Source organism: Trichechus manatus, unplaced genomic scaffold (genome assembly GCF_000243295.1).
Source record: "Trichechus manatus latirostris isolate Lorelei unplaced genomic scaffold, TriManLat1.0 scaffold00019, whole genome shotgun sequence".
Lineage (NCBI taxonomy): Eukaryota > Metazoa > Chordata > Mammalia > Sirenia > Trichechidae > Trichechus > Trichechus manatus.
Genome location: NW_004443955.1, coordinates 3,268,673 through 3,296,194, shown reverse-complemented (window position 1 = coordinate 3,296,194; position 27,522 = coordinate 3,268,673). Strand labels below are relative to the sequence as shown.

The 27,522-nt window shown below is 41.0% G+C and overlaps 1 protein-coding gene across 2 annotated transcripts in view; it reads right to left on the bottom strand.

Moving 5' to 3' along the window:
• Positions 1-15,390, bottom strand: part of GABRB3 (gamma-aminobutyric acid type A receptor subunit beta3) — a 397,072-nt gene extending 381,682 nt beyond the window's left edge. The window contains exons 1-3 of one of the 2 annotated variants that reach the window (XM_004372623.1): positions 15,302-15,390; positions 14,390-14,481; positions 14,105-14,172 (exon numbers count right to left, since the gene is read on the bottom strand). In XM_004372623.1, the coding sequence (XP_004372680.1) occupies positions 14,105-14,172; positions 14,390-14,481; positions 15,302-15,381 (240 nt within the window). In that variant the 5' untranslated portion in view covers positions 15,382-15,390. Of the gene's footprint in view, positions 1-14,104; positions 14,173-14,389; positions 14,482-14,602; positions 14,757-15,301 lie in introns of those variants that run through there. The other variant, XM_004372622.1, reaches the window with a different exon arrangement.
• Between the last annotated feature and the right edge of the window lie 12,132 nt (positions 15,391-27,522).

Genomic DNA, 27,522 nt, shown 5'->3' with positions numbered 1-27,522 from the left:
TCCAAAACAAGAACCTTTCCTTGTTAAACAAGATTTCTTTGTTTCTAAATGACAAAACCAAACAAACAAAAAGCCATTACAATCAAATAACATTTTTTAATCTCTTTATCTTCCCGAATCTACTATGATTTACTTGCCCATTGTCTCCAGCTCATTAAAATCCCCGAGCCAAACACGATCCCCAACGAGGCCACTTCAGTGGTGCCTGAGCAACAGTGTCCTCGTGTGACAGCACAGTGCCTTATGGAGCGGTCCAGAAGAGGGATCTGCCCTCCCTGTCATTGTCACTGATGATTCATGAACATGTGTATAGACTCTTCACCGAACTATGGAAAATTAATCATAAAAGGAATTTTAGAAATGACTTACTCTGCACACCACAGTACGACAAACTGACAGACTTACTCCAGTGGACTTTAAATATTTTAGTACTAGAAGCTTTTATTCAAACAAAATCTTATTTTACATATAAATAACAAATTATGCTTCATATCTTAATATAATCTCAGATAATATAAACCAAAAAACCCATTGCCATCGAGTTGATTCTGACTCATAGTGACCCTACAGGACAGAGTAGAACTGCCCCATAGGGTTTCCAAGGAGCAGCTGGTGGATGAGAACTGCTGACCTTTTGGTTAGCAGCCAAGCTATTAACCACTGCGCCACCAGGGCTACAATATATAACATGTATTACCTATTATAGTGTAGTGTCTGGAGTCCCTGAGTGGTGCCAACAGTTAAGCGCTCAGCTGCTAACCTAAAGGCTGGCTGTTTGAGTCCACCCAGAGATGCCTTGGAAGAAAGGCCTGGTGATCTACTTCCAAAAAATCATCCCCTGAAAACCCTGTGGAACACAGTTCTACTGTGACATATATAGTGAGTCAGAGCCAACTCCATGTCAACTGTGTTTTTATTATAATATCTATATATGAAATATTATATATTCAAAGATGCCTCCCTAGTGGGATGAAGTGTCAGGATACTGCCTATCCACCCCACATATACAGACCCACTGGGGTGCCTCCAAACTTCTAAGGCCATGGCCTAAAAACCACTGATCGTGCCCAACCGTCTCAAAAACTCATATTTTGTTCTCAAAATTAATGTACTTTTGTTGGCCCAGAAGCCTTTTCAACACACATATCTCTGCCTCTGTACTTATTATTCTTACAATACTTAAAAGAAAACAAACAGCTTAAAGCACACAAACCTCCCCTCAATATGACAGACAATTATTGTAGAGGAAAATCTTTGTTATTTACCAGTCAATTATGGCAGATGCTTAATCTTCATTTCCCAAAAATAGCACCATCCCCATATGTACTAGTAGAGGCTTTGTCAAAGTTTTATCCTCCATGCTGTACGAGTCTCAGGTGTCGGCACAGACACAGATGGGTCAGATGGAAGATCATCCAGATACAATTGTTTAGCCTCACATTTTCTAAACTGTATTTTGCAGAAAACTTGATGAAGAAGTGTTAATAGAAGCTCCCCCATTCCTATACAAAGAAAAAACCCCCAGTCAAATAAGCTTGAAAAATGCTGAATCTTTCACCGCTCTTATGAAGTTTAAAAAAAAGAAAAACTGGCATTATTGAAGGAGGACCTGACAATTCATTCAGCAAAGAAACCTGTTTAACACACTTTCCAATATTATTTGAGCAGAAACACTTTGATTACAGGGCACACATTAACATTTTACAGGACAGTGTTCTCTTCAGTAACCATTGCTTTAGCCCATACCAGAAGAAATGACAGTAGTTTTCACAGGGACTTTTGGTGCCCAGGGCCAATGCAGAGGAAAGATGCAGAAATGAAAACTCATTCAATGGCACAATCAAATACGTCGTCACACCAATAGGTTATCAGTGGAATGTGTTACAGCACAAAAAGGAATACCGTACAATCAATCCTGGTCCTTATACTCAAAGACAGTTATTCCCCACCTTCGTCTAGTTTGTGTACTGCTTCAGAAAGGCAAAGCATTTTGCAGACTCTACGCCTGACTGTGCTTGTGTCTTCAGAATACACTAATGGTGAGAAACTGTAGTGGAGGGAACTCAGCTGTGGGGACTCTTGCTCTAACTCCAACACCTCACAAGAGTTCTTAGTCCATAGTTTTAGGAAACACTGGTCTAGATCACAGGAATGGCACTGTTTCCCATAATTTGGATTTTTGTCCATGAAAAGTTCACAGGAGTCCTCATGCATAAAGCTGTGGTTAATTTTATGTGCTAAATCAACATCCAAATCAGGCGATCTTCACAACGAACAGATCAAAGGTACAAATTCAAGGACAGCTTTTCAGCAATGGTCATTTGCTTCACAAATTCATTTAGCAAATATTTACTGAGCATCTCCCATATGGTGGCACTGTGCTCTGTGACAATTCTAGTCTCTTTTAACCAGTGGCACTGTGCTCTGTGACAATTCTAGTCTCTTTTAACCAATCTATGATCTTTTCTCTCGTATAGATACTTAGCGTCAGAATTATTGGAAAAAACCATTTGTAAGAAATTACATTGTCGTTTCTTTTAAAAACAATTTTTGATTCACAAGATTCACACAAACATATACAAAACATGGACCAGTGGATGGTTCAAATTTGCTCCTACTACTCATTAAATTAGCGATCGTAAAGTCTTATTCTGGGAGCATTGGTGATTCAGTGACTGAATTCTTGCCTTCTGTGCATGAGACTCGAGCTCAATTCCCAGTCAAGACACCTCATGCACAGTCACCACCCATTTGTCAGTGGAGGCTTGTATGTTGCTATGATGCTGAACACGTTTCAGCAGAATTTCCAGACTGAGACTAGGAAGAAACGGCTGGAGATCTACTTCTGAAAATCGGCCAATGAAAACCATATGGATCACTGACACAACAATAACAAAACAGTCTAATTCAAAAAACTAAATGTTAAAAAGAGCAATGATATAATATTGAACTAAGTAACAAGCATTTTATATGTGTATGTCAAATGCAAATAGCAATATCAAATGCAATGCTTTAAACTAGCATATTTTGTTATCCTTTAAGATAATACAAAATAAAGCAAATGTATTTCATTTCATGATTCATAGCACGTGATTTGGCAAATATTTTACATAAAAGGAATTCTTTCATTTCATTGTAAAACTGAAGTAGACATTAGTTAATGCTTTGAAAGGGCTTCTTTTCTTAATGTGGCCTCCTGACAACCGAGGAATAAGGGAAAATCCACATCCCGGCCCATGAGATCAGAGGCTAACTCTGAACAAATCACCAGAGACAAGATCTATCTTAGTCATATTCTTCAAAATTTTGAGGCCAGGGAATCTTCATAACGGCTGGCATAAATGGCACTGACAGAAATTTCTCTGGCAAGTCAACAAAGGATAATCACAGCAGCCTACTGCCCTGCCGGGCCACCAGCAGTAGGGAAAGCAGAGCCCATGAATCCCTGTGTAAGGAGAATCAAAACTTCCCTGTCATATAGAACCCACCACCGTCTGTCAGTCTGTCCTATTGTGATGGCCTGTCTGTAGCTGTGATGTTGGAAGCTATGCCACCAGTATTTCAAATACCAGCGGGGTCACCAATGGTGGACAGGCTTCAGTAGAGCTTCCAGACTAAGACAGACTAGGAAGAAAGGCCCAGTTATTTACTTCTGATAACTAGCCAATGAAAACCTATGGATCACAACAAAACATTGACTCACTTGCTTTGGACACCTCATCAGGAGGGATCAATTGCTGGAGGAGGACATCACGTTTGGTGAAGTAGAGGGTCAGCCAGCGAGGAACACCTTCAGTGAGATGATGGGTAAAAGAGCTGCCATGATGGACTTGACTATGCTGGCAATGATGAAGATGATGCAGAACCAGGCAACATTCATTCTGTTGTACATAAGGTCACCATGAGTCACAGCTGACTCGGCCGCAGCTATCTATCTATCTATCTATCTAAATATCCATCTATCTATCTATCTATCTGGCAAATCTGGTACAAAACTACTGGGGAATATCTTTACTAAGTCCATGTGTTGGTAAATCACCACTTGTCTGTCAGTTTGCCAGACTGTGGTGGCTTGCATGTTGCTGTGATGCTGGAAGCTATGCCACCTGTATTTAAAATACCAGAAGGATCACCCTTGGTGTGTTTCAGTGGAGCTTCCAGACTAAGGCCGAATAGCAAGAAGGACCAGGCAATCTACTTGCGAAAAAAAAAAAAAAAAATTAGCCAATGAAAACCTTATGAATAGCAGCAGAACATTGTCTGATATAGTGCTGAGAGATGAGGCCCTTGGATTGGAAGGCACTCAAAATACGAATGAGGAAGAACTGCCTCCTCAGAGTAGAGCAGACCTTAATGACATGGAAGGAGTAAAGCTTTCAGGACCTTCTTTTACTGACGTGGCACGACTCGAATAAAAACAGCTTCAAACATCCAGATAGATGTTTAACCGTGTTTTATTGACTATGCAAAAGCATTTAACTGTGCGGATGATAACAAATTATGGATAACATTGAGAAGGATGGGAATTTCAGGACACTCAACTGTGCTCATGAGGAACCTGTACATAGACAAACAGGCAGTCGTTTCAATAGAAAAAGGGGACGCTGCATGGTTTAACAGCTCCACTCACATATGCTTTACAACAAAACACAAAACTTTGAGGGTAAGAAGGCATCACTGATTGGTATTTAGAATATCCTCACCAATCCCTACCTCATCAATAAAACTGTTACACTTTTGCAGGAGTGCTTCAATTTTGTACTATCCCTCTACTGTGAGATTGGTGTAAGGGCTCTCAGGTGAAGGGGTAGCAGCTACAGAATATTTTACAACTGATGGTATTATATTGTGTACAATTATACAAGTTCTGATAGAATTCAGTCCCTAAAGTAAAAACTCTATGCATCACATTTAGCCTATAGGATCCCTCTAAGTCATGAGCCCAAACTCTGCATTATAAAAACATTTCATCGTTTTCATACATATCTATTCATTCTACATACCTATTCACTCTTGCACTTCTGTATTTATTTATTCAGTTGTTCTTAATTCATCTATTTTCTCTCAACAAATATGTAAAATGTGCCTATCAAATGTTAGGACCAGGCCCCTGCCTCAGGGACTGTATCGTCAAATGGGTGGGAGATAAAGGAGAAAGACTAAACAAATTGGCATATCCAAACCATAAGGTCACGGTAGAAGGTCAAATCTAGTAAGCCCCATAACACAGCACATTTTTTTGTTGCTCTGTATCATGACAAGGTGGAAAGACCAAAGGAACAGGGCCAAGTCCTAGCCTTACCCTGTAGTAAGGGTGAGACAGTCAGTCCTATTCCTGAGCCTCAGTCTTCTCATATGAAAAATGGAGACAACGGTATTACCTGTATTACCTACTTATTCAGGTTGCTCATCAGGTTTGATGATCAAAAATGACAAAATATACGAAGTGTTTCATAAACTGCAAAATACTGTAAGACTGTTACCTGTCACCTCCTAAGTTACACTTCAACATACTGTCCACTACAAAATAATTCAATAGATTTCAGCTGTCCAGTAGCCTTCATTTATATCAAAATGCAATGGTCAGCATGCATATCATAAGATACAGGACCAATAAGAGAACCAAGGTCTCTGTTACCTATGGCAGAAAATAACAGTCATCACAGACATTGTACTTGTATTAAATCAAGTATTGAATCAGTACTGCTTGGCTTGTGAAAATCACGAAGTCTGCAGTCCCAGCCTTGAGCCTTTCTTTCCAGGAGACTTTACTCTGGCTATTGAAACCCCTACATTCCTTTTGTCCTGGCATGTATTTCATTAAACGTACACCACACTCTTTACTGTCTTCACTGCCACCGTTCTCCATGTAAACAACCACCAACTCCACGTGGCGCCTTCATTTGGCAAGAAGCAACAGCTTTTTTTTTTTTTTATCTCATTTTATTTACCATCATCTAAGGAAATATAAGCTGCATATTTTGCCTTTGGAAAAACCAAACATTAGAGTTGAAAACTAAGAATAGCTATAATTTGTTAAATGAGACTAAATTATCTGCCAGAAATATTTGTTCCTTAACTACATGTAAATAAGCAGACTTTGTAACACCATTTCATAGCAGATACTTACTGAGCATCTTCTGTGGAAGGCACCATGGGATCCCTGAGCCCAGCACAGGCTCAAGCAAGAGTTAGTTCATCACAGCACAATGCTTGTAAGATCCATCTTTTAAGAGATGTAGCTACATAAGCTTTACAACTTCCCTGAGGGGAAAGACAAAAAGCATTCTCTTCGTGCTCTCCATTCCATCGGTTCTAGTATTAAACACAAACCTCTCTCCATAAAGAGCATACTATGTAAGGTATTGTTCTCATCTAGCTCTGAAGTTCATTATATGCTTTCTTATCAATACCTCAGCATTGATATATGATCATAACTTACGCATAGAACATACTGCCAGTGAAAAGTAATGTCTTCAATAAACAGCCTCACCTCTGAGATGCAGCAACCTGGAACCAAAAGCCAACACATTCCATGGACCTTACCCTAGAAGTGCCTTCCATATAAGCTGTTTCCCAATCCCAACTGGGTCAGGAAAAACAATTCCTTTCCGCTGAGTCATCCCCCAGCTGTACCTTGTAATGAGGGCATTAGAACATTTTCTACCTTTAAACTGCTAATGACAACTTAAACTCTGATTACGGCCATGCCTCTTTGGCAGAAACCAATAAATCATAGCTTTCTAACTTGTGTTTGTGAGGGTGATTGTGTGGGAATCTCAGCAGAGCTAAACCCTCTGTGATATCACTTTGGCATCAATTCTTTCTGCATGTCATAGGCCATCTGAGAAGCCTACGACTGGCTTACTGAGGGTTAGGTAACTTGCCTAAGGCTACATGTCTCCGTAACCTGGAAATAGAACCCACAGCCCCCGAGTCCCATTAGACACACTGCCTGGACTTGTGGGGTTCAGCTCCTCCTGCCTCAGAACCCAGCTCAATGCTGGGCATGCTTTGGGTGCCCATTCAGAATTCATTAATGGTAAACAACCCCTAGACGCTGAAATAAGGAAGCAGGGTGTTGATTAACATGAGTTCACCAAAAATGCTTAAAGGCTGCATTCTCCTGATCCTAACTGACGCTAGCCAGGATTACCTTCTCCTCTTTCCCACTCTCCATTTTCCCTCGCTTCCCAAAAGTGAAAAGAAAGACATTAAGTAATAACCCAAGTGTGTATACATGTGTGCACACCCACACGAGCACAGAGGCATGCACACTGTATATACAAAAATTAAACTTACAATATGTTCGGAACCAATCATTATCTAGGTAGTAAGAAATGTGTAACGTGTACAACTTTATCAGTATATGGCTGCCCTCTCCCTCCCCAGATGCTCTATCTTCTTGATGATTGTAACACCCATCTAAGTCTTTCAGTGCTCAGTGTTCAACACCTAGCTTCAAGAAAACTTGAGACGTCGTTCAAAGAAGAAAGTCTTATTTTTTGGCAAAAAAAAGATATTTTCACTATTTCACCCATCCAATAGATTTCACGAGGTAATGAAAAATATGGAGTTACACTGAGTAAGTCTAGGGCGAGGTTGCTGACAGGGGCCCACACAAACATCTAACAACAATAGTGCTCACTAGTAATGCATGCATACTTGTTGTCCCCAAGTGTATCATTTTTTTGAAGCCATAGGGTCAGAATAGGGTCGACGGCACACAATAACAACATATATTTAATCAATCTATGCTCAGCAGTGCACAATGGTTAAGGGCTCAGGCTGCTAACCAAAAAGTTGGCAGTTCAAATCCACCAGTCACTCCTTGGAAACCCTATGGGGCAGTTCTACTTTGTCCTATAGGGCCAGGGTGAGTCAGAATTGACTCAACAGCAACAGGTTTTGTTTTGTTTTTTTTAACATTGCTTACCCCTGGTTTAAATATCTCAGTTTCTGTAAAATAAGTATGTGTCTACCCTACCCACATGCTTCACAACCTCTAAGACTTCCTGTTTCAAGTCACTGTCCTGTTATATTTGAAAGCCAGTGTCTTAGCTGATCTCAGAGTCCTCCATCCCCACCCTCTGGACTGTTTGTGTCAAATGTGTCCTCTCTTTGGGGACAACAATCAGTAAGACTGTACCCATTTGTGGTGCGATGGATCGCTTTTGTGTGGTCTTTCTCATCATGGTCTTGTAACTCCCACCCAAGTGATTGGCTGAGATTATGCAAATAGGGTAATTGTGGCCCACCAAGGGGACTGGTCAGTTTTGCCATCCCGCTGGGCGTGAAATGAGCCATCCCAGAGTCCAGAAGGAGAGGATGCCACCCCCACCAAGGAAAGACAGTCAAAAGCAGAGCATGTTCTTTGGACCTGGGGATCCCTGTGCTGAGAAGCTTCTGGAGCCAGGAGACAGAAAGAGTGTGAGAGAGCTGTAACACTGAAGACAGCTAGAAGCGGTAGTAGAGAAACAGCAGGAGAGACGGGCAGGAGACGGCATGGTGGGCTTCCAAGCCCACAGAGAAAGAAAGCTGAGTGCCTTCAGGCAGAAGGCTTACTGGCAGAGTAGGGTGCCCCTGGGCACTTGGTGGAGCTAGGTTTGCCGAATCACGGTGCTAAAACTGAGCGCTTTCCGGCTGAGCTTACGTGCGGAGTGGGGTTCCTCAGGGTACTTATCCGCAAAGCTAAAAGAACTTTGTCACACTTGCCTGAACAGGGCAGAGGCCAAGGTCCAGACAGAGGTGTGCCTGCGAGCACAGCTGAAAAGAGTCTGTCCTGATGGAAGAACTGTATCCTTGAGTGTTCCTGAGCCTGAACTGTAACCTGTTACTTCCCTAATAAACCCCATAATCGTGAGTATTGTCTGTGAGTTCTGTGTGGCCATTACAACGAATTATTGAACCTAGCAGAGAAGTAGAGATTGCCGTGGGAGGGACAGTTGGTGTCAGAACTGGTAAAGATGGGGGGAGAGAGGAGGCAAGTTTTTGATTTTCCTTCCCCTTTGTGAAGTTACAGGAGGTCAGACATTGCCTCCATGCCATTTTTACACCATTTAACAGCAATGTAGCTCCAAACTTACTTCTTGTAATGTGCTAAAACTATGTTCTCATTTACCATACAAAACCAATTGCTAGAAAAGTACATCACGTTTGGTAGATGGTCAGTGAAAACAAGAAAAACCCTCAATGAGATGGATTGACACAAAAGCCATGATACAATAAGATCAAACACATCGAAGATCCTGGAGATGGTGCAGGACCCGGGCAATGTTTCCCTCTGTTATGGATATGGTCATCAGGAGTCCGAGAAGCCTCTACGGCAACTAACAACCAGCACCACCATACTTATTTGACACCCGGACATAAAACGACACCCGGACATAAAAAACAGTGAATTTTCTGAGGTGAAAATGCAACAAATGAGAAATAAAAACAACGGAACTACCATAATGGACTAATAATGCATTTCATAATAACTAATGATGTACAATGTATGGTACCCAAAAGGAACTGTAACTAAAGAAACACATTCATTCATGATTTATATGCATGATATCAGAAGAAAAATCTATAGTTACATTTTTATTAGCACTAAGTTAATTTTAATGGACTAATTAAATACAAAGTAATAACAAACTACAAGTTAAATCATAGAAATTATTATTAATGTTATCAGAGTTAGAATTTAGTTTAATATCCCCAATACTTTATAGTTAGTAAAGTAAGAAGTAAGTGCAAGTAGTTTCTGTTTTAAATTAAAAAATCAAGCAATGGCTCATTCTAATAATACAAATTTAAAAATTACAATTCGTAATACTACTTTAGAATATTATTTTTAAATAAAAATTATCTAATTGTTTTAATTTGCAGTGTTTCCTTATCTTTCCTAGTTTTTCAATAATCGTCCATTTATTCATCTCTCCATCTGTCTGTTCAACACATATTTGTTACACATCAGGAGCAAGGCTAAGTACAAGAATTCTAACACATGTATATAATAATGTTCAGTAGACAGACCTCCTTGGCATATACAATCTCACTTAATGAAAGATACAGACTAAACTCAATAACTACTTAGTCATGCATAATTCTAAAGGATTATCTGAATTTTTAAAACAAGACTTAAGAGAAACAAAGGAATTTATGCAAAACAAAGTGGTTTTTGCTTGACTATCGGTGATACGGAAACCCTGGTGGTGTAGTGGCTAAGAGCTCTAGCCGCTAACCATAAAGGTCAGCAGTTCAAATCTACCAGGTGCTCCTTGGAAACCCTATGGGGCAGTTCTACTCTGTCCTATAGGATCACTATGAATCAGAATTGACTCGACAGCACCGGGTTTGGTTTGTTTTTCAGTAGTTGATACACGAGCTGATTTTTTTTTGAAAAGTGAAGTATACAAAAAGAAAAATTAGAAAATTTAGAAAAATGGAAATGTAGACTCTTCTTATTATCCACAAAATAAACTATGCAAAAATGATGCTAGATATTAAACTATTCAATCCATTCTTAGACTGTTTAAAGTCTAAAAACCAAAACAAATGACGGCATATACATGTATATGCACAATTTATCTATTTACTTGTTTATTTGAGGTCACAGGCATTCTTTGGAGAAATCTTCTACATGTACTAGCAATAGATAGATTACGCTTTACAACTGTTCACAGAGAAAAGCAACAACTATTGTGCAATACCTATTTCTCTCTACGATCACCCCCAAAAACTCCCAAACAAGCACATCCATCTCTCTCCCACCTTGAGATATAACATCTTTATTTCACACACTTTGGTGAATTTTTATTTATTTCACTAAATATATGTTTTCAAAAATATATCTATGGTAATCTGAAGAGAAAATTTCAATGAATGACCTTCCATGATTATTTATTCCTGAAATTTGTAAATTTCACTTTCAGCTCAACATTCTAACTCCCCTGTCTAAATTTACATTTTGACCAAAATATTCATCCTAAACCACATCTCAAATCATGTCAATCATCTGTTTAAAAATTTAAGGGCTCCTTATTTTCTAAAAATAAGAGTCTGACATCCTCCACATGGCCAAGAGGGCCTAGGTAAAGAGAGTTTGTCCTAGTCTCCCAATTTCATCTCTTGAATCTCCTCTACACAACCTCTGAGCCTGCGCATCCATCCATCCATATGTTTGTCATTTTCCTCCCTAACCCAAACATCCTACTCCACTTATGCCAGTCACAATGTTATTCATCCCCTACCCAGGTGAAATATAATTTCTTTCTGAAGCTTTCCATGTCAGAAGTAATCTCTCTCTCCTGTGTACCCCTTCCGTTTGTTCCTCTAACGGGATGTACCACATCCTATTTGTTGTTACAACTATTTGACATATCTCCTCCAAGTTACAACATCCTGAAAGCAAGACCATTTCTTATTTAACTTCATAACTACGCAACACTAAGTTTAGTTTTCTGTGCCTAGTAAGGTGACAGAGGAAGCTCGTAATTAGAATTCATTGTTTTTAAGCATCATGACTGAGTGGTGGCTCTAATCTTATACTCACATATTTCTCTGTTCTTTCTCTATCAAATATGACCCCCAAAAGTCATACTTAATGATTGCTATATTTGAAGTTTCAATATCATAGCTATTATCATGAGCAAATATGTTAGAAATTAGAGTTTTCTAGAGTATGATGTAGACCAATCCACTTATGGGAGGAAGATATTTCAAACGGGCTATCAGTTGCATTTGTCCAATGGTCTTCAGTCTCCAATCGAATCATTTCTCAATTTCTGTTTAAATAAATTTATGTTTAAAGAACAAGAAACATTACCATCATGAAAATGCAGAAAAATGTATACATGTATATCATGACTATGGTATGTATAGTTACTGGTTATGGAATATGCATTTTAATTAAAGATTGTTCAATATAATGCACTGTATCTCCAATTTTTCTATTGTTGGGCCCAGAAAGTATTGGGGTACCTAAATTTATAGTACATGAATTAGGCAAATACTGAGGAAATTTTTAAATGTATTAAGTAGCAACAGGATGCAAAACAACTGTGTATCTAATTTTAAAAAATAACTCAAAATGTGCAATGGTCCACAACAACACATTCTTCTCATTTCCCTGGTTATGTTAATACTGTATATGATTCTCAAGGGCCGCATCGATACTTTTTCTCTTCTATTTGACATCCAATATAATGAATTTTGACATAATAATCCAGTAAGTATTCAATTAAATTTCTGTACTAAGCTGCCTTCTCTAGAGAATGTGAAGGTCCCAATGGAGAAAATCACTGATTACAGGGAGTGAATCTTAAATATATTAACTTGTTCCCTGAAGACTATAAAACATACTTTTTGGACAGAAGTATTTTTATAAAGTTACAAAAAAGTGAAATATATATAATGTGAATTTCTAATGTAATGTAAAGTCACATTCCCACTATGTTTCTCTCTGACACCTTAACTATTGTATTGGAGTTGTATACAAATAACCTAAGTGATAAACTTTAGAAGTAAGTAAATCTTTTTAAAAACCATATACTGTAATTTTCAAATCTTAAGTGTGAAAAATTTATGAAAATATAGTTTGGTGTGATCAAAGATTTCTTTTTACAAAACCTACAGTAGTACATATTTTTAAATATATCTTGCTAGACAGTATTTAAACAGTAATTTTGGTTTATTTGTATATGTCCACATATCTATAAATTACTGCAATGTTTCTCAAAATACTGTACATAAAATACCAGCAGAGGCTCCAAACCTCCACTCCAGACCAGGGCGTCAGAAAAGTCTTGGAGTGAGAATCCTAGTAGTATGCATTTAAAACGTGCTTGTCCATGTGACTCTGATGTACACTAGAGTTGTGAAACACTGACCTATTGGGGCTATCTAAAACCATGCCCTGTGATTTATATGCATCTTCTCAACGTTACATATTCAAAAGAAATGTTGCCAAATTATTTCTTCCAGAAAAATATTATTTTCAAATACTCATTTTTACATTTCGTAAAAGGACACTCAACAGGGAAACCTGTTTCCAAATCCCGTGATATTTCAGCTCAACTAACAAACGAAAACCAAACCCTTTGCCGTCGAACGGATACCAATTCATAGCGACATTATAGAACAGAGTAGAACTACCACATAGGGTTTCCAAGAAGCAGTTGGCGGATTCGAACTGCCGACTTCTTTGGTTCGCAACCGAACGCTAAACCACGGTGCCACCAGGGCCCGAACAAACAAAGAGTCGTTTTTTTCTCCTTATTCCCTGTTGTCCTAAAGGGTTCCGTGGTAAAACTCGTGATACCAGCTCCGCACCTCGGAACACTGACCTCCGCTTTCCAAAGGTTCGAATACTGAATCCTATCTGCATGAACATAAGCCCTAAGGACACTCTGCGCACTTGCCTTGACTCTCCTCCAGGCAGCTGCCCCTTTATAGAGCTCCTCCTGCAGCACAGGCACTCTTGTTCCCAGAGCCGGCGCGGCCCCGTCAGCACCACGGACAGCGGCCGGCGGAGCGGGCTTCCGGGTTTCACTGTCTATGAGCTTGCCCTGAAAAAGGCCGCTGAGACTAAGGACACTGACCTGAGACACCCCTGGAACACACCCACCACCACTCCTCGTTCTCCTCTCCAGCTGCCAGAATCTCTTCCAAACGACATCAAAGGAAACCTTAAGTACCTCTTACCTATAATATGTGAGCCACCCCCACATTTCTTCTCCCCAGTTCCCAGCGCCTGTTGCTACGGAGGCATTCGGGAAGAGCGAAACCAGGTTACAGACCACTGAAGAAGCTGGGAGCTCGAGGGCGGCAGTGAAAGCGGAGCGGTAGGCCAGCCCAGGACCCCTTCCGCAGGAAGGGTGCGCCCTCTGCAAGGCTTCCATGCCAACATCGCTCCCCGCGCAGACCAGGTGAACGCGGTGGGGTGGGGGTGGGGAGCCGAGAGAGCAGCAGGCCAGCCTCCTGAAGCCCGCTTCTTCTGCTGCCCGGGAAGCTCGGCACCGGCGAAGGAGGCCTCTGGCCAAGCACTGCGGACTCCTGTGGTCCCAGACAGTGGGACAGGGGCACGGGGACCACCCTGGGAAGGGCGGGCACTCACCATGTTGACTTCGGAAACCATGTCGATGCTGGCGATGTCGATGTTCATCCCCACGCAGACCGGAGGACCTGCGGCGAAGCGCACGACACGGAGATCAGCCAGGCTGGAGTATGGGGAGCGAGTGGCCTGAGGGTGACGGGCAGGCCAGGGAGGGGAAGCAGGCTAAGCGCCCCCAACCCCTCCCAGCCCGCCGCAGCTCCGCTGATGCCTCCCCGCCCCACACACACCCAGGCCGCCAGCCCGGTGGGTTGCGCTTCCCGCAGCGGCCGCGCGCACCCCACTTACCTCCGAAGTCGGGTCTTAGGCGAATGTCGTAGCCTTTCAACAGCTTGTCCACCGTCTCCTTCACAAAGGACATGTTCCCGGGATCGTTCACGCTGGGGGAGGGGCGGGGGGCACAGAGAGGATCAGGCGGCGGCTCCCCAGCCAGCGCCCAGCACGCCCGCCCGCACCCGGCCCGCTGCCCGACCTGCTTCCGGTTAAAACCCGCTACCGTACCTCTGTGCACAGCACACCACCGCCACCAGCACCGGGGCCGAGAAGATGCCGAAAAGCCTTCCTCCCGCAAAGCCCCACATCCCTTCGCCGCGCCCCGGCACGGGGGAGGGGGCGCCCCGCCGCCGTCGCGACCCGCAGCCGGGGCTGCTCCTGCTGCTGCTGCCGCCGCCGCCGCCGCCGCGCTGGCCTCGGGCGGAGGAGGACAGAGGGGGAGGGGAGGAGGGGGAGGAGCGCGACCGGGAGAGGAGGAGCAGTGGGGAGGGACCGAGGGGGAGGAGGCAGTCGGGCCGAAGGCGGAGCCGGCCGCGTCGCGCGCCCTGCCCTCTCCAGCGCTCTCCGTGGCCCTGCTGTCTCCGCCGCAGGGCTCTCACCCGCCCCAGCAGCCGCCGCCCGGCGACTCGGGGGGCAGGGACCAGAGCGGCAGCTGCACGGCGCAGGACTGTGTCGGAAGTCGGGCCAGCTACCAGCTCCGCGGAGCTCGCCGCAGCCGGCCGAGGGAGGGGACGGCGGCGGCGCGGACGGCCATGGTGGCGAGGGGAATACTACTCGCACCACGCACGAACCCCTCACTACGACCCCCGCCCAGCTGCAGCGCAGCCCCGAGAGCCAGTGGGCGCTGCACAGCGCCCCTGCCCCGAGACTGTGCGCGGCCGCCACAAGGGGGAAAGTTGCGGGGCCCAGGAGAAGCCCCTGCCGCACATGTGGGGCTCAAAGCCTTGGGTCGCGAGAGTCCAGGAGAGCCAGATGTGCAGTAAGAGGGCCGGGAGCCCGGAGCACATGGCGCTGCTCCTCCGCTGTGGAGGATCGCTCCCCTACCTCACCGACTGTTCAAGCGGCGAAGTGGGATCCCCGCCCCCGCACTCCTCCCCTGCCTCCCCCAGCCCCCCGGGCTTTGCTGCCCAACGCATCTTCCAGCCCCTTGCATCGCGGCCCGATTAATTAATTACGCAACATAAGACCATTTTTAAAAATTGGTTCCTTGAACCATCCCTCTCACCGCCACCACCCACTCCGAGCATTTGATGTGCTTACTGGACCCTCGCTGGTCAGGAGAATATAGTGATAGAGAATGCGTAAGAAGAGGTCTGAATATCCGCATTTTATCTTTTGTGGGGTTAAGTCTGGCCAGGTATAGGAAAATAACGTGCCTTTTCTGGTCCAGCCCTGACCTGTTTATGGTTCTTAATGTAAGGCACGTGTTGAGGGAAGAATGATACTCGTTTTCCATATGACAGACCCCATCCTTGGGTTCTCATCAGAAGGCCAATGGCTCGTTGGCCAAGAAATAGACCAAATTCCCCAAGGTCCACCCTACCCTGTGTATCAGCACCATGCGCCTAACGTGTCTGCTTACACACGTCATAAGTCGTATCTTTTTCTTTAGTGCATGAGCCTCAATAAAGTTTCTCTGTGCCTCAGACTTCTAATATTGAAGAAATGGTTACACAACCCTACAAATACGTTCTCTTCTGTGTTCTATAAACCTCCTTGTGCCACTTCAGAACTTGTTATTAGGTGCCTTCCAGTCGATTCCGACTCATAGCGAACGCTGTGTACAACAGAACAAAACACTGCCCAGTCCTGCATCAGCCTCACAAGGTCCACTCTACTTTGAGGAGGCAGCTCTTCCGAGTTGTATTCTGAGTGTCTTTCAGTCTGAGGGGCTCATCTCTTCGCACTATATCAGCCAATGTTCCACTGCTATTCATAAGGTTTTCAATGGCCAGTTTTTTTTCAGAAGTAAACCCCCAGGTCCTTTCTCCTAGTTTGTATTTTGTCTGGAAGCTCCCCTGAAACCTGCCCACCATGCATGACCCTGATAGTATTTGAAATATCAGTTGCATAGCTTCCAGCATCACAGCAACATGCAAGCCACCACAGTAGAACAAACTGACAGACAGTGGTGAATTCCAGGACTTAATGAATGGTTAATAATAGATAACTGCAACCCTCTGTATTGACTCATTTTTCTATAAAGCTTAAACTTTTCTTTCTACGGTCAAGACTTTATGTAGATAAATATCTAAATCTAGACTGTTATTCTCAAATTGGCCTTTCTTGTGCATTAATTTTAAATATCACTGCCTTTTCTCAAAAATCAGCAATTTTATTTTTGGAATGAAAATGTGACCACAGAACCTGAAAGGTAGACATTAAGATAGGTTCAGGGGTAAATATAGCTCCCTAACTATTTTCTGGAAAAGTCTATTCACAACTACTGTGTATTCTGTGTCCCATTAATGTGTAATGGAATTATCTGGAAAATGAGATCCGTATTACTATACCACCCTATATTCATTCATTTAGTTTATTTCTCCTATTTACATATACCACTTTTAAGGAAATGCCTTGCTGGGGATCATGGCTATAAAAAGTAGACAATAAGAAAAGTTATTCGAATAAAGCCAACAACATAGCAAGAATTATCCCAACCCTATTATTTATGTGTTGTAAGACATGCAAAGGCACATTACAAACGTTATTATTATACAAATGTGCACCACCTCAGACATTGGTTTCAACCTGTTTCTAGGGGTCTTGGCTTTATTTATTGCCCCAGCTGCTGCTTCAGCAGCTACTCTGCAAGAGCTCTGATCAACTTTATACTGGAACAAGTCCACACCCCTCACCTCCTGTCTACATCGCTTATCTCTCACTTCTCATCCTTGGGCTTCTCAATTGGCAATGAGATCTGAAATAACCCAGGGCCCTCTCAGAACCTCAAGTGTGCAATCTGAAATGGCAGGGAAGATAGCAATCCATAGAGTGAAACTTTGACTAATGGAACATGGGAGCTAGTGGGAAAATGGTTGTCCCTTTATCACCCCATCAGAAATGTCCTGAAATGCAGTAGTTTCCTTGGCCTCTCAAAGGACAATCCCACAGGATGGAAGCACCAGCTACACTTTATATCAACACTGGCAGCTTGGTAACGTAGCCTTCTGTTTTCTCTTCTTCCATGCCTCAATCCTCCTTTCCTTCACTCTTGCTTGCATTGATATTGGATGTCCCAATAAAGTAGATAAATTCAAAAGCGGTTGCAGCAGTACATCAATAGGGAACTGCCGGAAATTCAAGCCACATTCAGAAGAGGATGTGGAAGGAGGGATATCATTGCTAATGTCAGATGAATCTTGGCTGAAAGCAGAGAGTACCAGAAAGATGTTTACCTGTGCTTTATTGACTATGCAAAGGCAGTCATCTGTGGATCAGAACAAATTATGGATAACATTGCAAAGAATGGTAATTCCAGAACACTTAACTGTGCTCATGAGCAACCTGTACATAGATCAAGAAGCAGTTGTTCGAACAGAACAAGGGGTTACTGCATGGTTTAAAGTCAGAAAAGGTGTGTGTCAGGGTTGTATCTTTTCACCATACTTATTCAATCCCTATGCTGAGCAAATAATCCGGGAATCTGGACTATATGAAGAACGTGGAATCAGAATTGGAGGAATACTCATTAACAACCTGTGATATGCAAATGACACAACCTTGCTTGCTGAAAGTAAGAGGACTTGACACACTTACTGAAGAACATCAAATCTTCAGTACTGGATTACACTTCAACAAAAAGAAAACAAAAATCCTCACAACTGGACCAATAATAAGCAAGATCATGATAATCAGAGAAAATATTGAAGTTATCAAGGATTTCAGTTTATTTGGATCCACAATAAATGTCCATGGAAGCAGCAGTCAAGAAATTAAACAACGTATTGCATTGGGCAGATCTGCTGCAAAAGATCTTTTTAAAGTATTCAAAAGCAAAGATGTCACTTTGAGGACTAAGGTGCTCCTGACTCAAGCCATGGCATTTTCAATGGTCTTATATGCATATGAAAGCTGGACAATGAATAAGGAAGACTGAAGAAGAATTGATGCATTTGAATTATAGTGTTGGCAAAGAATATTGAATATACCATGGACTGCCAGAAGAAGTACAGCCAGAGTGCTTCTTGGAAACAAAGATGGAGAGATTTCATCTCACGTGCTTTGGACATGTTGTCAGGAGAGATCAGTCTCTGGAGAAAGATATCATGCTTGGTAAAGTAGAGGTCAGTGAAAGAGAGGGAGACCATCAACGAGATGGATTGACACAGTGGCTACAATGATAGGCTAAAGCATAGCAAGGATTGTGAGGATGGTGCAGGACCAGGCAGTGTTTCTGTTGTACATAGGGGCGTTATGAGTTGGAACCTACTCGAGGGCACCTAACAACAACAATAAAGTAGTAGCACATAAATTTTGTCTCAGGATAAATTTTGTCACAGGATATATTCTGTTGAACTCAAGCTAAAGCTAAGCCACCAGCCAACTGGCAAATTATTAAAAGTGTCATCTATAATGCAATCTTCTTATACGATGAAGACAGTAAAGGAGGAAGACTGTGGTAAGTGTGCACAAGAAGAATCAAGATGCATTGCTATAAGGTGCTCACACATTGGCTTACTCCTGTTCATCACAGTCCCTGTTCAGCCAGGACAATGCAACACCAAAGAGGGCCTTCCATGCAGGCTGCCAACCTGGAGGGTCAGATGAGCACTGAATCCTAAGCAAGCTCATGCTTCCACCCTTTTGCCAAGATTACTAAAACCAAGAATACTTCTATAATTTTACTAGATGGTGATAAAATATTAGCCAAATTAGTAGGAAATCATTAGTTCAGTTCTTACATTCATTTATTCTCAATTGAAAGAGGAAAAGACTCCAGGAGTCCCAAGATGGGTAAATTTTTATGGCAGAAGGAAAAGGAGGCAAGTGCCTTTTTTCTCTCCATAGTAAATGGCTGGAAGAATGCTTTGGGGCCCTTAAAAGAGGAAGAAGAAGGGAATGAGAAAGTTGGGAGTGTCATATAATCACTTTACCTAGCCCATGGTTTTGCATTTTGGCTGCCCTGAATGCCTTTTACCAAATTCTGTTTTGTTCAATCATAATTGCCTCTTACAGAAAACTAATTTGTCATTTTAAACAGTATCAACATTTTTGAAGCTCCTTTCAAAAAATAATTCAGTTAAGTTTTAGGTATAACAAAATTAAATAAAATGTTACATATAGAGTTGGACGAGTTTTGACAAATATATAAACCATTGTACATTTTCACAACCCCTAGATTTCCCTGGTGACCTTTGACCACCATGTCACTCCCAGCCCAGGTAAGCACTCGTCTGCATTCTGTCATATAGGTTATTTTTGCCTCTTCTAGAATTCTACAAGAAGGGAATTGTACAGTATGTAATTTTATGTCTTTCATTGTTGTTGTTGTTCAGCATGTTTCTAAGAGCTATCCGTGTTATTGCAGTATCAGTAGTTTATATCTGTTTATTGATGAGTAGTATTCCACTTTATGGCTATTCCACAAGTTGTTTATCCATTCGCCTGTTGATGGACTTTTCTGGGTTTTAGCTATTACAAATAAAGCGTCATGTACAGGTCTTCCTATGCAAGTATGGTTTCATTTCTCTTTGGCAGATACTTTACCTCTTGGTAAATAGAAGGTCAGTGAAAAGCATGAAGACCCTCAGTGAGATGGATTGACACAGTGATTGCAATAATGGGCTCAAACATAACAACGACTGTGAAGATGTTGCAGGACCGGGATATGTTTCATTGTGTTTTACATAGGGTCACTATGAGTCAGTATCAACTCGAAGACACCTAACAACAGCAACAGATACCTAGGAGTCGGATGGATGAATCCTATGGTAAGTGCGTGTTTTGTTCTTTTTTATCAAGATTGTTTTGACTATTTGGGGTCTCTTGAAACTCTGTATGAATTTTAAAATTCATTTTTCTATTTCTACAAAAATCACCATTGGCATTGTGATAGGGATTGCATTGAATCTGCAGATTGTTTTGGGTATTATTGTCATCTTAACAACATTAAGCCATCTGATCCATGAACATGGGATGTTTTTCTGTTTTCTAAGGTCTTATTTAATTTCTTTTAGCAATGTTTTTTAGTTTTCAGTGTATAAGTTTTTGCTTCCTTGGTTAAATTTATTCCTAAGAATTGTATTTTTTCTAATGCTATTGAAAATGGAAATGGTTTCTTAATTTCTTCAGATTATTCATTATTAGTGTGGAGGAATACAGTTAATTTTTGTGTTGGTTTTGTACCTGACTTCATTTATTAGTGCTAACAGTGTATGTGTGTGTGTCTGTGGTTTCTTCAGAATTTTCTGTATATAAGATCCCCCACTCATCTGTCAGTTTGTCATACTGTGGGGACTTGCATGTTGCTGTGATGCTGGAAGCTATGTCATTGGTATTCAAATGCCACCAGGATCACCTATGGCAGATAGGTTTCAGCTGAGCCTCCAGACTAAGACTAGGAAGAAGTACCCAGCGGTCTACATTTGAAAAGAATTAGCCAGTGAAAACCTTATTAATGGCAGCAGAACATTGTCTGATACAGTGCCAGAAGATGAGTCCCTAGGGTCGGAATACTCATTCAAAATACAACTGGGGAAGATCTGCCTCCTCAAAGTAGAGTCGACATTAATAACGTGGATGGAGTCAAGCTTTCGGGACTTTCATTTGCTGATATGGCAGGACTCAAAATGAGAAGAAACAGCTGCTAATATCCATTAATAATAGGAACATGGAATGTAAGTAGTATGAATCTAGGAAAACTGGAAATCTTCAAAAATGAAATGGAACACATAAACATCAATATCCTAGGCATTAGTGAGCTGAAATTCACTGGTATTGGCCATTTCAAATCGGACAATCATATGGTCTACTACGCCGGGAATGACAACTCAAAGAGGAGTGATGTTGCATTCATCATCAAAAAAGACATTTCAAGATCTATAGTGAAGTATAATGCTGTCAGTGATAGGATAATATCCATACGACTATAAGGAAGACTAGTTAATACGACTATTATTCAAATTTACACACCAACTGCTAATGACAAAGATGAAGAAATTGAAGATTTTTTACCAACTTCTGCAGTCTGAAATTGATCAAACATGCAATCAGGATGCATTGATAATTACTGGTGATTGGAATGCAAAAGTTTGAGACAAAGAAGAAGGATCAGTAGTTGGAAAATATGGCCTTGGTGATAGAAATGATGCTGGAGATCGCATGATAGAATTTTGCAAGACAAATGACTTCTTCATTGCAAATACATTTCTTCACCAACATAAACAGCAACTATACATGTGGACTTCACCAGATGGAATACACAGGAATCAAATTGACTACATCTGTGGAAAGAGATAATGGAAAAGCTTAATATCATCAGTCAGAACAAAGCCAGGGGCCAACTGTGGAACAGACCATCAATTGCTAATATGCAAGTTCAAGTTGAAACTGAAGAAAATTAGAACAAGTCCATGAGAGCCAAAGTACGACCTTGAGTATGTCCCTCCTGAATTTAAAGATTAAATCAAGAATAGATTTGACGCATTGAAAATTAATGACCAAAGACCAGATGACTTGTGGAATGACATCAGGGACATCATACACGAAGAAAGCAAGAGATCGTTAAAAAGACAGGAAAGAAAGAAAAGACCAAAATGGATGTCAGAAGAGACTCTGAAACTTGCTCTTGAATGTAGAGTAGCTAAAGCAAAAGGAAGCAATGATGAAGTAAAAGAGCTGGACAGAAGATTTCAGAGGGTGGCTCAAGAAAACAAAGTAAAGTATTATAACGACTTGCACAAAGACCTCCAGATAGGAAAGCAAAAGGGAAGAAAATGTTTGGTATTTCTCAAGCTGGAAGAGCTAAAGAAAAAATCCAAACTTTGAGCTGCAATATTGAAGGATTCTATGGGGAAAATATTAAATTACACAGAAAGCATCAAAAGAAGATTGAAGGAATTCACTGAGTCACTATACTAAGTAGAATTGGTTGACGTTCAACCATTTCGGGAGGTAGCATATGATTAGGAACCGATGGTACTGAAGGAAGAAGTTCAAGCTGCACTGATGGCACTGGCGAAAAACAAGGCTCCAAGAATTGATGGAATACCAGTTGAGATGTTTCAACAAATGGATGCAGTGCTGGACGTGCTCACTCATCTATTCCAGGATATTTGGAAGATAGCTACCTGACCAATCGACTGGAAGAGATGCATATTTATGCCCATTCCAAAGGAAGGTGATCCAACCAAATGTGGAAATTACCAAATAATATTATTAATATCACACACAAGTAAAATTTTGCTGAAGATCATCAAAAGTAGCTACAGAAGTATATGGACAGGGAACTTCCAGAAATTCAAGCAGGATTCAAAAGAGGACACGGAACCAGGGATATCATAGCTGACGTCAGATGGATTCTGACTGAAAGCAGAGAATATCAGCAAGATGTATACCTGTGTTTTATTGACTATGCGAATACATTCAACTGTGTGGATCACAATAAATTATGGATAGCATTGTGAAGAATGAGAATTCCAGAACATTTAATTGTGCTCATGAGGAACCTGTACATGGATCAAGAGGCAGTCATTCAAACAGAACAAGGGGATACTGCATGGTTTAAAGTCAGGAAAGGTGTGTGTCAGGATTGTATGCTTTAACTATACCTATTCAAACTATATGCTGAGCAAATAATCCAAGAAGCTGGACTATATGAAGAAAAACGGGGCATCAAGATTGGAGGAAGACTCATTAACAACCTGCATTATGCAAATGACACAACTTGGCTTGCTGAAAGTGGAGAGGACTTGAAGTACTTACTGATGAAGATCGAAGACCACAGGATTCAGTACGGATTACGCCTTAACATAAAGAAAACAAAAATATCCTCACTACTGGACCAATAAGCAACATCATGATAAATGGAGAAAAGATTGAAGTTGTCAAGGATTTCAATTTACTTGGATCCACAATCAACATCCATGGAAGCAGTAGTCAAGAAATCAAAGGATGCATTGCATTGGGCAAATCTGCTGCAAAAGACCTCTTTAAAGTGTTAAAAAGCAAAGATGTCAGTTTGAGGACTAAGGTGCACTTGATCCAAGTCATGGTGTTTTCAGTCACCTCATATGCATGTGAAAGCTGGACATTGAATAAAGAAGACCAAAGAATTTATATCTTTGGATTGTGTTGTTGGTGAAGAATTCTGAATATACCATGGACTGCCAGAAGAACGAACAAGTGTGTCTTGGAAGAAGCACAACCAGAATGCTCTTTAGAAGCAAGGATGGCGAGATTTGGTCTCATATATTTTGAACAGGTTATCAGGAGGGTAAAGTCCCTGGAGAAGGACATCATGCTTGGCAAAGTAGGGGGTCAGTGAAAACGAGGAAGACCCTCAAAGAGATGGATTGACACAGTGGCTACAACAATGGGATCAAGCGTAACAACAATTTAAGGGATGGTGTAGGACTGGGAAGTGTTTCGTTCTATTGTACATAGGGTTGCTATGAGTCAGAACCAACTCGATGGCACCTAACAACAAAACAACAATATATAGAATCATGTAATCTGTGAACTGAGATCATTTTACTTCTTCCTTTCCAGTATGATGGTTTTATTTCTTTTCATTACCTAATATTCTGGCTAGAACTTTCAGTACTATGTTGAATATAAGTGAAAGTGGACATCTTTGTCTTGTTTCTGATCTTAGGGAGAAAGCACTCAGTCTTTATCCCGTATTGTGTTAGCTGTGGATTTTCCATGAATTCTTTTTATCACATTGAGGAAGTTCCCTTCTATGCCTAGTTTGCTAAATGTTTTTTTCATGAGAAAGTGTTGGGTTTTATTTAATGCATTTTATGCATCTTCTGCATGTAGTTTATTTTCCCTTTATCCTATTAATATGGTACATTATATTGATTACTTTTTGTACATTTAAACACCCTTCCATTCCAGGTATAAATCTCACTAGGTAATGATATATAATTTTTAATATGTTGTTAAATTTGTTTAGTTAACATTTTTGAGGATTTTTGCATCTAAATTCATAAGGGATATCAGTCTGTAGTTTTCTTTACTTCTAGTATCTTTGTTTGGATTCAGTATCAAGAAAATGTTGGCCTCATAGAATGAGTTAGCAATGGTCTCTCCTCTTCAATTTTCTGGAAGAATTTGAGAGGCATTGGTGTTAATTCTTCATTAAATATTTGGTATACTTCACCAGTGAAATCATTTGATCCTGGACTTTTCTTTGTTGATAGATTTTTTTTTTTTTTTCAAATAATCCAATCTCTTCACTTGTTATAAGTCTGTTCAGATTTTCTATTTCTTTTTTAGTCAGCTTTGGTAATTTTCATGTTTCTAGAAATTTTGTTCTTTTCATCCTGATTAATTTGTTGCTGTGCAATTTTTTATAGTATTCACTTATAATATTTTTTTATCTCTGTAAGTTCAATACTAATACCACTTCTTCTATTTCTGATTTTTGTTATTTACATCTTCTATTATTTTTCTTTGTCAATCTAGTAAGTTTTGTATAGTAAATTTTGTTGGTTTTTTTCAATGAATAACTTGTGACTTTATTGATTCTCTCTGTTATTTTTCTATACTGTATTTCATTGATCTCTGTTCTAATCTTTATTATTTCCTTCATTCTCCTGGTTTTGGGGTGAGTTTGTTCTTCCTTTTCTAGTTCCTTATGGTGTAAATTTAGGTTATTGACTAGGGATTTTCGTTTTTAACGTAGACATTACAGCTATAAATATTCTTCTGAGTGTTGCTTTTTTCTGTATCCCATTAGGTTTGGTATGTTGTGTTTTTGTTTTCATTCATCTCAAAGTATTTTCTAGTATTTTGTCCCATATTACATTCCTACCAGTGAAGAGGACTTGAAGCACTTACTCATGAAGATCAAAGACCACAGACTTCAGTATGGATTACACTTCAACATAAAAAAAACAAAAATCCTCACAACTGGACCAATAAGCAACATCGTGATAAATGGAGAAAAGATTGAAGTTGTCGAGGATTTCATTTTACTTGGATCCACAATCAACACCCATGGAAGCAGTAGCCAAGAAATCAAAAGACACATTGCATTGGGCAAATCTGCTGCAAAAGATCTCTTTAAAGTGTTAAAAAGCAAAGATGTCACCTTAAAGACCAAGGTACACCTGACCCAAGCCATGGTATTTTCAATTGCCTCATATGCATGTGAAAGCTGGACAATGAATAAGGAAGACTGAAGAAGAATTGACACCTTTGAATTGTGGTGTTGACAAAGAATATTGAATATACCAAGGACTGCTAAAAGAACGAACAAATCTGTCTTGGAAGAAGTACAACCAGAATGCTCCTTAGAAGCAAGGATGACGAGACTACGTCTTACACGCTTTGGACATGTTGTCAAGAGGAATCAGTCCCTGGAGAAGGACATCATGCTTGATAAAGTACAGGGTCAGTGAAAAAGAGGAAGACCCTCAACGAGATGGGTTGACACAGTGGCTGCAACAATGGGCTCAAGCATAACAACGATTATGAGCACAGCACAGGACCGGGCAGTGTTTCATTCTGTGGTGCATAGGGTCACTATGAGTCAGAACTGACTCGATGGCACCTAGCAACAACAACCAGTGATGCACAAGTTTTCCAATTTCTCTACATGCTTATCAACACTAGCTACTTTCTTATATATATAAGAATAAACAAATCTGTCTTGGAAGAAGTACAGCCAGAATGCTCCTTAGGAGCAAGGATAGTGAGACTTCGTCTCTCATATTTTGGACATGTTATCAGGAGGGACCAGTCCCTGGAGAAGGGTATCATGTTTGGTAAAGTAGAGTGTCAGTGAAAAAGAGGAAGACCCTCAACGAGATGGATTGACACAGTGGCTGCAACAATGGGCTCAAGCATAAGAATGATTGTGAGGATGGTGCAGGACCAGGCAGTTTTTTGTCCTGTTTTACATAGTGTCATTATTAGCTGGAAACAACTCGGCAGCACCTAACAACAACAACAACAAATATATATATATATATACACACACACACACACACATATACACACACACACACACATATATATATATACACACATATAGGAGCCCTGGTGGCGCAGTGGTTAAGAGCTTGGCTGCTGACCAAAACTTGGCAGTTCAAATCCACCAGCTGCTCCTTGGAAGCCCTATGGGGCAGTTCTCCTCTGTACTATCAGGTCATTATGTGTCAGAATTGACTCAACGGCAATTGTTTGCTTTATATATGTACACATATATATATCATCCTAGTGGGTGTGAAGTGGTAGCTCATTGTGGTTTTGATTTGAATCTCACTAATGCCTAATGATGTTTGATGGTTAAGGTTGTGCATTAACTTGACTGGTCCATGATTCTCAGTGATTTGACAGTTATGATGTAGTTTGGCAGCAATGTAATGATACAATCACCTCCATAAATGAGATCTGATATAATGTAATCACATCCATGGTAAGATCTGCTATGAGCAGCCAATCAAATGAAAGGGAGTTTTCTTGAGCATATGGCCTGCATCCAATATATGTGTACTTTCTGGCAAAGCTCACAGGCTTTTGCTTGCTCTAGATCCTGCATCTGGCTCCTGTTCATCTGATCTCTGGTTCTTGGGACTTGAGCTAGCAGCTTACCTGATGATCTTGGGATTCATCAGCCTCTGCAGCCTGTGAGCCAGTGGCCTGCCAGCTTACATGCTGATCTTTTGTTCATCACCCTTGCAACTACATGAGTCAGAAGAAGTCTCCAGCCTGACCCACGGATTTGGGACATTCCAGCCTGTACAACCGTGCGAGCCATGTCCTTGATATAAATCTCTCTCTCTGTCTATACACACACACTCTTCAATGGTTTTGCTTCTCTAGAGAACCCAGCCTAAGACAGATGCTGTGGATTGTTTCATGTGTTTATTAGTCATTTGTACATTATCTGGATTGACACAGTGGCTGCAACAATGGGCTCAAGCATAACGACAATTGTGAACATGGTGCAGGACCAGGCAGTGTTTTGTTCTGTA